This window comes from Synchiropus splendidus, chromosome 1 (assembly GCF_027744825.2).
Source record: "Synchiropus splendidus isolate RoL2022-P1 chromosome 1, RoL_Sspl_1.0, whole genome shotgun sequence".
Classification (NCBI taxonomy): domain Eukaryota; kingdom Metazoa; phylum Chordata; class Actinopteri; order Syngnathiformes; family Callionymidae; genus Synchiropus; species Synchiropus splendidus.
In genome coordinates this window covers 7924870-7937070 of record NC_071334.1, presented here as the reverse complement: position 1 = coordinate 7937070, position 12201 = coordinate 7924870, and the positions used below count along the sequence as shown (strand labels likewise).

The 12201-nt window shown below is 44.3% G+C and overlaps 1 protein-coding gene across 5 annotated transcripts in view; it reads left to right on the top strand.

Moving 5' to 3' along the window:
* Positions 1–12201, top strand: part of LOC128752236 (SH3 and multiple ankyrin repeat domains protein 2-like) — a 145977-nt gene that overhangs the window by 124260 nt on the left and 9516 nt on the right. For 3 of the 5 annotated variants that reach the window (XM_053853227.1, XM_053853226.1, XM_053853229.1), the window contains 3 exons: positions 1675–1787; positions 1857–1962; positions 3429–5889. In XM_053853227.1, the coding sequence (XP_053709202.1) occupies positions 1675–1787; positions 1857–1962; positions 3429–5889 (2680 nt within the window). Of the gene's footprint in view, positions 1–543; positions 583–1674; positions 1788–1856; positions 1963–3428; positions 5890–12201 lie in introns of all 5 variants that reach the window. The other 2 variants (XM_053853225.1, XM_053853228.1) reach the window with 1 other exon arrangement.

The window sequence follows — 12201 nt, the reverse complement described above, 5'->3', positions numbered from 1 at the left end:
TCCTTGAGAATCAGCGGAATTGTCACTGTCAGGGCAAATGAAATTTCCTGACTAGGTCTGTGTGTCAGCTCTGCTCAGGTCATTGTCTGACTGCAATCGCATTGCGCTGGTACGCAGAAGCTGAATTTCATCGAAGTGCGACACACTGATGGAAGAGGTGCCACAAAAGATCCTGTTCAATATTAGGACAGGCTGATTCTTGTTCAGGTCTGGTGGGTTGTTGCTTCAAAGTTAACAGGCTTCACTCTGGAATTGTCCGTTTAAAAGACACATTCTGTTTACATAGAACATTTGTGAATGTGTATTTTCTTGTTTCAGGATGTAGTGTGTTTTTTTGAAGGTTTATTCCAGGAAACGTCTCCGTCAAAGGGGGGTTTCCATAGCAACCTTGTTACATGTTGTGTGCTCTAAATGCAGTCCAAGCCGGAAGTGGAAATGTGTACACTTGCTTTGTGTGTCTGTGTAACCGTAGTTAAGGTCATTGATGCTCCTTTCCTCCCCTCTCCTCCCCCTTCCTCCCCTGCTCCTCTCCTCTGTGTGTAGATGCGCAGAAGAAGAGGATTGTTTTCCAAGTCACTCTAAGTAATCACATTCCCCATAATGCATGGAAGCTTTCCTCACCCTGGGCAGTGACTGTAGCTAGCGGAGGTTTGTCCCAACCTGAGCATGAATATGAGTTTACTGCTGCACTGAAGCTCGGCCATCTTGGTGACATCTCTTAACTGAATGGAAGCCAACAGCACAAAACATTTTTGAATTGCATGCAACAGTCAGGTAAATGTGGTTGACCACAGATTTCGATTTATGCATGTGTGTGTCAATTTACTAACCAAGACCGCTTTAACATTCACACGAAACAATTGTTGGAAGCGGATAATTCATCTCACACGTAGTTGCTCAGCACAACAACATATTTGCTTGAAGGAACTGACCGAAAGTTGATGAGAGTCGAGTAGACTAGAACATTAATATCAAAGGATGTATTTGAGATTGCGACACGTGTAGCATCTACCTTCAGTGGATAACGTCACATTTCTGTTGCTACAACAAAAAAAAAAACATTTAGTCTTTTCTGTTCTAGTGAACACTGCTCTTTATTTACTTTTCTGTACATGAAATGAAACCATATTTTACGGTCCCTAACTCTAAGACGAAGGTCTGTTGATGATGGAGACATGGACACACCAAGGCTCTCCAGGTCCGTACACAAAATAGCATCAAGGGGGCGCTACCGTTAGACATATGGTTTAGCTGATTATTGGCTCCACCTTTAGTAGACAAAATGGCCGACCGACTGTGTAGACGAAGGCTCATATTTCTGCTCTGAAATAGACAGGTGATCAAGGGAGGCTAGCATGTAGCAAGAAAACCCTAAACAGCCACTTTTTCTTTTTCTTATTGGATGGACAGTCAGATCTGACAGATGTGTCATTTCAAACACGTCAGTCTTCACCTTCATCAATCATTGATTGAGGTGCTGCTGCTTGGAAAGAGCTTGCACGGCTTCCGAGGCTCGTATCTCCAAATACATCTCATTGATCCCCCCAACGCCCCACCAAAGTTTTACACTTCCACTCGCAGGCCAGCCGGCGGACGGCCAATGATCAGCTTGTGTTTTGCTCTGACCTGCCGCTGCCTCCCATGTTTGCTCACGTAGACTTGTTTGTCTTGTAGACAAGGTTGAAGAAATGACCCACGCCCAGAAGGCATCACCAGTTGACATGAAGATTGCAACAATCAAGCCCCGGCCGTCCAGTCGCTGCCTGGTCACGGCCAGTGACATGAACGTGAGGCTTGTTTTCTGCTGAAATATTGCTCATTAGGAAAGTAAATTGAGTGCAGGTTTTTCATTACAGTCAATGTTTCATGACCGACAAGGGGTCCCCGTGGTACCACCCACTGTGCCTGGAGGCTTCCTGGGATTACCCGAGAAAGGCACCATTAAGAAGCAGAAGTCAATTGGTAAGACCTGGTCCAGACCATTGAGTTTCTTTCCCCCTATCAGTCCTTACCACAGTATTAAACAAGTCTGTGTTTGAGTCAACAGTCAAATGTTCCCTGCCACTCTGAATTGAAATCTGAGGATATCAGATGAAAAACATATGCCACTGTACTTGCATCCAAACAGTCAGATGACAAAGGACTTTATAGAACCAGTACTGAGAATGTGTGACTGTAATTGAGTCACATGTATTTCCCATTGTCGCACTCTCACATCCCTGGACACACGAATGAAGCGTCCGTCAGTGCCTTGGTTTATCATTCATTTTGTGTCCTTGAGGCCTTCAGACACTTTCATTCACTTCTGCTGCTCTTCGAATTTTTAAACGTAAAGGCAACATTCATAAAAAACTGAGGTAAACACGGATCGCTCGCTCAGATTTAAGTTTAACCGCATCAAACAAGCAGCACCTTTTTTAAAGAGTTAGCTCTAGCATGCACACTTTGCCTGTGAATAGACCAGTCTAAACGCTGATAGTAACATGTAGCTTAGTGGGCTTAGTCTTCTTGTTAGCATGGCTCAAATGACTCTGACACAGCGCCCTTTCGGCATGTTTACATCCTCTCATGGCGCCTTCTTCAGACAGGGCATGGGGGCTCAAATGTCCTGTTGGACGACTGTTGGCTGAATGTGTGTTTGGATATCCTCAAGTTTACTTGCGCTGTCTACAGATTTAGCCTCAAAATGTGAACATTTTGCTGCAGTCTGCATCTCTAGTCTGACTAAATATGGAAGAGTGCAATCCACAGAGGCCTCAATTGGCCTCATTTCGTTGAGGAAATGTATAGTTTTATCGCCCAACTTGTATGTAAGCCCAGTAAGTCCAAGTTGATTGCTTCAACAAAGGTTGTTGGTTATTGACACCGACTGAGGTTTGGGGATTTGAGCAATGATAAGGGTGTAGCCAGTGGTCGTCCTCAGGTTAAGGCCCTTGTCGCTACTTTCCTCAGCCATGGGAATCAACCCCATCAAGCATGAGTTTGGTCTACAGTGCTTTTCTTTGGGAGCAGTAGGATTTTGTTATGCTAAAATGTCAATTTGTTAGTTCGGAAAACATCATCAGTCACATTACTTAAATAGGGAAGGAAAAAGAGGGAAAAGTCACAACTGTGTCTCCATGGAGACTGATAGGACTGCTGATCTAGTAGCTGCGATCAGACTTGCAAAATAAAAATTTTTTTTTGTTTGTTTTGCACTGATGAAATTGCTGATTCCCAAATCATGAAAGGCTACATGGTAAAGCTGTCCAGATCATCACATGACAAATGGTTAGAGTATGGCATCTGGACCAATTGTTCTTCAAATAAACTGGAATTCCTGGTCTTGTTGCCATATTCTTTGTTAAGAATGTTTTCAAACAAAGTCACTCTATGAGTCAGTATGTTCTGGAGGCTCTAAAATATTATTTTTGTTGTTTTTGTTAAAGGTACAGAAGATGATAAGCATGGATTCCTCACACCACCCTTATTCAAGTTCTCCCGCAGTCTCTCTATGCCCGACACCTCAGAAGACATCCCTCCGCCACCTGCCATCTCGCCTCCTTCACCGCCGGGCTACAACTCAGCAGCCGGCACGAAAGGCTACGGTACTACACGGCCCAGTTTCACCCAAAACTCATCCAATGCGGTGACAACGATTGGCAGGGCTGATGCCGGAACTTTGAGGCGAGGATACTTTCGTCAGAGTTCCGAGCAGTTTGAGAGCACACGCACACGTGGCCGTGCGCCGGTGCCAGAAAACCCGTACTCTGAGGTGGGCAATAAGACTTTGTATATTCCAGCTAAACCAGCCCGCAGGAAGGGAATGCTTGTAAAGCAGTCAAATGTCGAGGACAGTCCGGAGAAAACATGTCACATGCCAACCAGCCCTTCGGGTCCAGTTTCAATGCCCACCACACCAGTGGAGCGGACATGCTCTTCCATCCCCATCCCTACTATAATTGTCAAGGAGCCCTCCACCAGCAGCAGTGGCAAAAGCAGTCAGGGTAGCAGTATGGAAATTGAGCCCACCACACCAGAACACCCACCTCTTACACCTACAGTGGGTGGGATAGGAGGTCTGCGTCCTGAGGACCCCATGTCTTTAAGCAATCCATTTGCTGCTGCAATTGCAGGAGCAGTGCGAGACAGGGAGAAGAGGCTGGAAGCCAAAAAGAACTCTATTGCATTCCAGTCAATAGACATTGGAGATGATGACTTAAGTGGTCCTACGCCAACCCCTCGCCTTCGCCAGTCAAAGTCTATAGACGAAGGGATGTTCAGTAGTGATGAGAGACTTCGGAGGATAATGGCGCCCCCTCTGCAGCTTGGGCGTCCAGTTGGTGGAGGCAGCGGAAATATGACAGACTTCAACACCCCAGAGCCGACAGTTGTCCGAGAGCCTCTGAACACAAGAACAGGCCAATGTCCCAACTTGGATAGTCCGGTTAGTTTACCAGCCACCCCTCCCAAAAGCCACTACAGGGCGAACGGGACCTACCTCCATCCTGTAACCGGTAAGCCCTTGGATCCTAACTCTCCACTTGCTCTTGCCCTGGCCGCACGCGACAGGGCCATGAAAGAGCAGCAAAACCATCCCCAAAATCAACAACAAAATCCTCCTCAGGTTCAACAGACTCCCAAGCATGACGCCCAGTCTCTACCCATTCAGCCAAACCACAAACCAGACCTTAACCAGCCATTATTTATTGACACAAAACTACGCTCTGGGATTGAAACAAGTTTTGCTGCCATCTCGTCAGCAACCATGGGGCGACCCAGTCGAGGTGGCCTGCGGAGGCAGATGACTGAACAGAAATACGAGTCCGATGGAGCGCGGGACGAGAGACAGCATCAAGCTGTAGAGGAAAGAAAAAGTGCTCCGGCAGATGTTGCGGACACTCCTAAATCGGCTGGACTGTTGATGGTCCACACCAGCACGGAAGCAACAAACAAGCATAATAACCCAGAGTTGGAGGGGCAGGACAGCAACAGGCCATCTGAGTTGAAAGACCCCAACCAACCGAATCCTTTGTCCACTAACCCACCTCCCTCACGACGACGTAGCATTCCATTAGGTGAGTCCATAGATGAACCAGTGAAGCTGCCTTTTCGCATTCCCCCTCCCCCACTGGCATCAGTCGACATCGATGAAGACTTTGACTATGTAGAGCCTCTTCCACCACCTCTAGAATTTGCCAATAGCATAGACATACCAGATGATCAGGCTAGTGCCATTGCAGAAATGATCCAGCAACAGAGAAGAAACGGAGGGCACCTACCCCCTTATCATCCTCATGCACCTCCACCCGTCTCTGAACACCATAAACGAGTGTCGAACAGCATACCCCCATCGTATCCTCCTCCTCCCCCGGACCCAGAGTCTGGAGTTGGTGATTCTGGCATTGAAGAGGTGGATAGTCGTAGTAGTGGTGACCCACAGCATATGGAGACCACCAGCACAGTGTCTAGCATTTCCACCCTGTCATCTGAAGGGGGCTTCTGTGACAGTGCTTTGGAGAGTCTTTACGCGACTGCTGATGGGCATGCCTTCTTAGTGGATCGACCACCCGTACCACCAAAACCAAAAGGCAAATCTGTCATCAATAGGACATCTTTATATCATGACGCGCTAATAGAGGAACCTCCAGAGTCGTATGGGACACCGCCTCAGGTTCCTCCTGCTCCTCCATCATCCTCTGAGCCCCCTAGGACTCCTACTCAAAGATCATCAAAGCTGTGGGGGGATCAGCCCCCGGAGTTGCGCAGCCCACCATCCACACCTGACAGCAAGAACACTGTTATCACTGAGCTCAGCTCCATTTTCCAGCAAATGAATCGCGATAGACCGGCAAAGTCAGGAGACAGCCTGGACTCCCCCACAGGAGGCAGGGGGGCCTTCGGAACAAGGTAAGCAATGACTCAAATCACTTTATCTTTGCTTCTGTCAATCTCAAACTTGAACCACCTGTCCATTTACCTCGGCATGTCCTTGTTTCTTTGGTGAGAAATTCTGCACATTTTTGTGGAAGCTCCAATCTCGGTTTTCTGTCTTTTTTGAGGTGATGGAAAAAAAAATCTTGGAAGACATGATCAATTGAGAAATAGATTGTGAATCTTTTGTCAAAGCTCTGGATTGCTTTCATGTGAGAATGACTTGGTAATGCCTGGCAAAGAGGATGAGGAGGTTCTTTCGCTAGATGCGAGATGCCTATTGAATTTGGAGACTGTCATGGGGACAGTCATGGATAGAGTCACCTAGGGTCACATCCTATGCTATGGAAGATGTCCCAGGATAAGCTAACAAATAAGATCACTTTGATTTGTCCCTTCACAGGCTACTTTTAAGTCTTGTATTTGGTCTTTTTTGGTTTTATTTTAAACTTTTAAGCGTGGGTTGTTCATCTATATGGCTGTTGATAGTGTTACTTAAACAGTGCTTGCATCAGTTTTGTGACGTATATTGAGCAAGGCCGTGAAACAAAGCTCTTTGTTTCTTCGTAGATTCATCATCTATCCCGTTCTTATGTTCACTAGCTTAGTGTAATGCTGCTGGTATTCACCTCCTCATGAGTGACTGACATCTCCCGTTACATGAGGAGGTGAATACAAGCGGCGATATGGCAAAAATGTTGGGCGATATGGCAAAAATATTGTACATCATATTTCTTTTGATGTTATTCATGAAATCACAATTTCAATTGTATCAATATTTTACACGTATTTCTGACCTAAAAGGGAAAAAGACGATAGGAAAAAAAGGAGAAAGCACAGATTTTTGCCAACATGTGCATAGAACCTAAATATAAGGAAAGGTAAACAACGACACTGATAAAGAGCCATCATGCGACATAAAAGTTGGCGACCAATAAGCATGTGACTTGATAAAATATCAGTGAAGACGTGACTCTTTGCTTTCATCAATGCATCATTTTAACTTGACTTAAATGCACTAAAACACTCAATAGTTTTTTGTTGAAAGGGTCCAATGAAATTGCAGACTTTTAAACAGAAAAGCTCACGCAGCAATGTCTGGTTATTGAAAATGATTATTAAAGGTCCAGCAGCTTTGGGACACATATATATATCATCTGTTTTGATCTTCTACTAAGTAGACATGGCAGATTCCTGTCACAGATTAAGCTGGAAAACCATTGTGTTAACTTTATCTGACTTGCCTTATTTTTAAAACATTTTATTCCAGTTTTGTAGAGTTTACACATAAATATTTCACATTAATTCACGCAAATTGCTTCATACCAGTAATAACTGTTCTCAGTGTTTTCATTTTGATGCTCGAGTGTCAAGTTTTGAAAACTTGACACTTGTGAGACGTCATGTTAGCCATTAGCTCCATTAGCATTGCAGTGCAGACAGTATTTGGCATCTCGAGTCAGACTAAAAACACATTGTTCTGCAGTGAATGTAAGTGGTCGAGTTAGAGGCGCATCAAGTTAAGAAAAAAAAATGCCTCAAAGTCGCGTTTTTGGCCGCCTTGTTTGCTCTTGCGCTTTTGACTAGAATGCACAGAGTCAGGGCTGGTAGTCACAAATCCACACAATGAGCATTTTTTTGGTCTAATAGACATCTAATGGTCCTTAGATGTCCAGGCTAAAATATTTGTTTTTGTTGGTTTTATGTAACCTTTAATAACAAATGCTGTAAGTTTGATAGTCTAGATTTAGGCCAAAATATAGACCAATTATCCGCTGGGAGTTATAGTTTATACATAGAATGTGACGTGAAGATCGTCAAGATGTTTGAGTTGTTCATGATATCGGCCATCCCGATAGTGGGGCTAGCTGCTACCTTCCATCGTTGTGACTTGGACTCACAGTTTTTGTGGTAGGTGAATTTGCGGGGTAAAGTGATTTGGAATTCCCTGACATAAACGTTGTTCCTGCCAGCGACGATAAATAAGCAGTGGAGGATGAGGTAGGAGCCTTAAAGAAACACATTATATTAAGATTAGTCAATTTGATGTTGAGAGGTGACTACATGAGTCGTAGTCCCTGCTGCCACACAACCTTCTCTTCATTTCTTCAAGATGTTCTGGCTGTGTCTTTCTCTTTGTTGTTCGACACAAACACATGCAAGTCTGGAAATCCAGCCTTTGGGGGTGACCTGGTTCTTCCTTCACATCTGTTTTTTTTCTGCACTTGTTTTTGATGGAGGATTTCTAAAACCACTCAGATGACAGAGCGTCTCTGTTTTTTTGCTGATGTGATGATTTTTGGTCGGCGCGGTATAATGCCACTCCATTGATCGGTGTGTGTGCTGTGAGATTTGTATTTTATTCAACGCTGTGATGGACTCTGAACTTTTCCAGTGCTATTTTTATACTCACTTCTCTGCGAGGGGGGGAATAAAAAGCTTGATGAATATTTCACTGCTCGCATGCATTTTGCATGATGGTTATCATCACTCTTCTGAGATGATTCCGTGGCATTCACCGTCAGGATGTAATAAACTCTGCAAGGTCCACGTGATGATGCTGAACTAGATGTTTGAGAACGATTTAGAAGTCTTGATGCATCGCCCCCTAGAGGGACATGCATTTCTTTGAGGTCCACTGGCTCTGTATAAAAAAGGGATTTCTCAAATGTGCCTTTTGTGTGAACCAAATGCTATAAAAAGACACTTTTGCTAAAACTCCCCCAAGGATTAAAGCCTCAAACGCTCTGTTTGCTTGTTTACTATGCGTTTGCTTCTGGGTGATGATATTAATTCCTTTGTTGACCCTTTTTTTTATTCCACTCCAGATCATCGTACAACACATGTGCATGTACCAACATGTAATAAGATGAGAAAAAACTGTCACTGTCATTTGACCATCAGCATTGAAAGGTTCAGTGTCCTGAGCCTGAGAGAACGTTTGGAACGTTTAGTCATTTCTCCTCTCCACACGCATTTAGTCACGCTTGGCTAAGTAGAAGAAAGAAGCCATTAAAACAATTCCTCCGTGGATTCCCCGCAGGTGGGACCAGTTCTCTGTTCGCAGCTCTCCAGCGCTTATCTTAATGTCGACTCTGTTGTGATCGCTCGGAAGTTGAACCCCCTTGACCTGAGTCAGTAAATTGAATATCATCATATTTATCCTACTTATATATTTATTTATCATGGATACTTCCTTAAAAGATTTTAAGAAATATATTCCATTGCTCTTTATATATGTTAGAGCAGCTGCTTTTTTTGACTGTTTATGAGATGATGTTTTGTGAGGGAAGCTTACCGCATCTTTATTGGCACTGTGTCTATGGCGGCGCTTCACATTTTTTGTCGCATTTTGGCCGCATGTGCACTGCTAAATTTTGAGGCCACTTTAGTTGGCCTGGCACTGCAACTCCATTAGAAACCTATAACAAGTGGTTTCATGAAACAGTGACCTGATTACCAGAGGCCACCAGATGGCGATGTCTGCTGTTAAATGTTTTCGGCTTGAGCAACAAATTCCCCGAAACTTTGCATCATTTCTAAAGGAAGAGCATCTAGTGGGCTGTGAGAATTAGGACACTGTTTCATCAATCCTGCAATACTGTTTCATGATACAGTACCTTATCTACCCATCGCTACCTATAACATAGCTTTACCATAAATATGCTCCTGTAAATAGGCGGATGTACCGTAAAAACAAATGTTTTGAACTTGACTTGACAATTTATAACATGTACAACTGTCATTGCCGATCCAAAGCCAGGTGCAGCGCAGCTGCTGGGTTTACATCGAAAACTTTTTTAATGTTTCAGTGCCACTTGACAGTGTGCATCTGCGTCTTGCTTTCATTTCACCAACATATTTTTCATCTTCTGTTTTCAGACTGTTAACCTTTTCACCTTCATTTCATTTTCAGCTCACTCTTTCCATCCTCATCTGTCTTCATCCTGTGTCTCTCAGGTATGTTCCATCATCACACTCTTCATCATCATTTCCTCCATTTGTGTTGAGAATGCCAACAAGAAAACAGTGTCCGGGGTTCAATTCACTTGTTTTTGATACAATAGAAATGGACTAAGTGTGTACATTAAGAATACATTTCTAGTGTGGCACAAATGTTGGACTATACCACAGACATGGTATGATCTATTGTGGCCCAGGACACCTCTCTGACTGAAGCTAATGTGAACTTGAACAGGCTCATTTGTGTTTCGACTGACTGGGTCTTTTGCGGTTTCCTAGCAGTGGATATAGATTATTGTGAAACTTGGCTTCTTATTGTTATATTCTCAGTGTTTTTTGGATAAACAAGTCCATGATGGAATATCAAGGTCGCACAGATTCAGTCGTAGGTTGTGTCTCCAGCGAGAATATATACTGCTTTGTGACCACTGCTGACATGAAAGCGAGAGCAAAACATCTCCACAGGCAAGGACACGGCACAGTACCTGCTGAGTCTGCCATGAGGCTGCCGCCTTGAAGTTCTCTTGGTAAAATTACTCAGGTGTTTTGGTCCTTGGTGAGCTGAAGAGAGGCCAATGAGCTCCAGATGTTGTTTTTTTTTTTTTTTACATTATCAAGTAAATAGGTTTGTGTGGATCCACACCGCTCTTTTACAGAATCTAGTCTGTCAGACTTGAGCAGATCCTAGAGATGATATACAGAGTGCGACAGTCTCAGCAAGTTTTTTACGGTTTTACCCTTTTTTACCCTTTGATTTTTGCATCCAAAGTTTAATCCACTGATTCCTGCGGTGCATTCTATTCTAGCAGGGGTCCAGCTGTTCTCCGGCAGAAGAGCTACCACACAAACTGGGATTTCTTCCGTGCGGATTTTCCACGTTAGATTTACTGAAGGTCTCAGAATGGCAGGTCAAAAGTCAGTGCAGACGAAACCGCCGTTGATTGAGAGATTAAGGGATGAAACATCCACTCTAACAAGATCGACGGATTCCTTCCACGTGATGCCTTCAGGGAACCGCCGGCGCTGGGTGGTAACTGCTCGTACTTTTAGGTTCCGATGAATGGTTTCGGCGTAGACTGAAGATGAACTGACAGCGATTAGTTCAGTTACTGTTGCATTATGGGATTAGCACTCATCGGCTGTTGGGGATCTGTTGCTATGTTGTTGTGAACTGCTGGTGTCAGGCGGAGTTTAGGAGGAAAACAGTGTATGGATCTGTGTCGAGGCTTCGTTGTCAGGTTCGCAGCGTTGCCAGGCAGAAGAAAGTAGGGGCCCGAGGAGGTTTGGTCACATGACCTGAGGCGGGTCGTGGTGGTCCTGACTGTCAGACAGATGGCGACACACTGAAGGTGGCCTAGATTCATCCTCCCTCCTCATCCTCCGATCTGTATCATATTCCCCCTCTTCTGGACATTTCAGCTTTTTTTTTTTTTTTTTTATCCGTGTGTCTTAGTCTACGAGATTAAAATGTGCGTTGGTTGTGCCTGTGGACCCGGTGGTTGCTTAGCAACCAGCTGATGAGAGCAGCCTTGAGGCCTGCGTTGATGTCAGTGTGATTCGGGGAGGGGTGTGTGTGTGTGTGTGTGTGTGTGTGTGTGTGTGTGTGTAGTTGGCAAGACAAACCCTCAGCAGAGTTCAACATCATCTCACGCAGGTCACGTGCGCCGCTGCTTTAGTAGGCCATGGTTATGTAAGGCAGCGCGGTCAGAGTGCGTGTGTGTGTCTTCACATTGCCGTGTGTGCATGTGTGCTCACTATAGAAAATTCATGTGAAATGTGGGCATGTCAGAGGCGGAGCTCATCAGCTGACTGACTGCACGTGCTCACAGAGCCACTGTCATTGATTCTTTTTCTTTTTTCTTTTTTGTTCTTGCTTTGGCGCTGCTTGGATTAATAAGACCCACAGATGATTATTTGCACTCGCCGGCACATTATCAGATATCAGCATTTTGATTGATAGATTTTCTTTTTTCTTGTGAGTTTAGGAAATTGCCATCATAAATCTGTCCATCCATCCATCCTATAAGAAGGTTTGGTTTCATAGCGATCGTTTTAGAGGCTCTCATATTATTTTAATGTTGTCATTATATTTGCCAAATTTCCAACAGATTTTACCGACATATTTTCTCATGCTTTATTTGTGAACATGACCTGTATTAACATACCAGTACAGAGATACTAGACCAGAGATGCTGTCGCCAGTTGGCCTACTCCACGTCATAAAAACACAACGTACAATTGATTTAATGTGACAGTGAGTAGAGCGACTTTATCAATACTAGTGATGTGTAGATGAGGCATCATGAAACAGTATTGCAGGGTTGA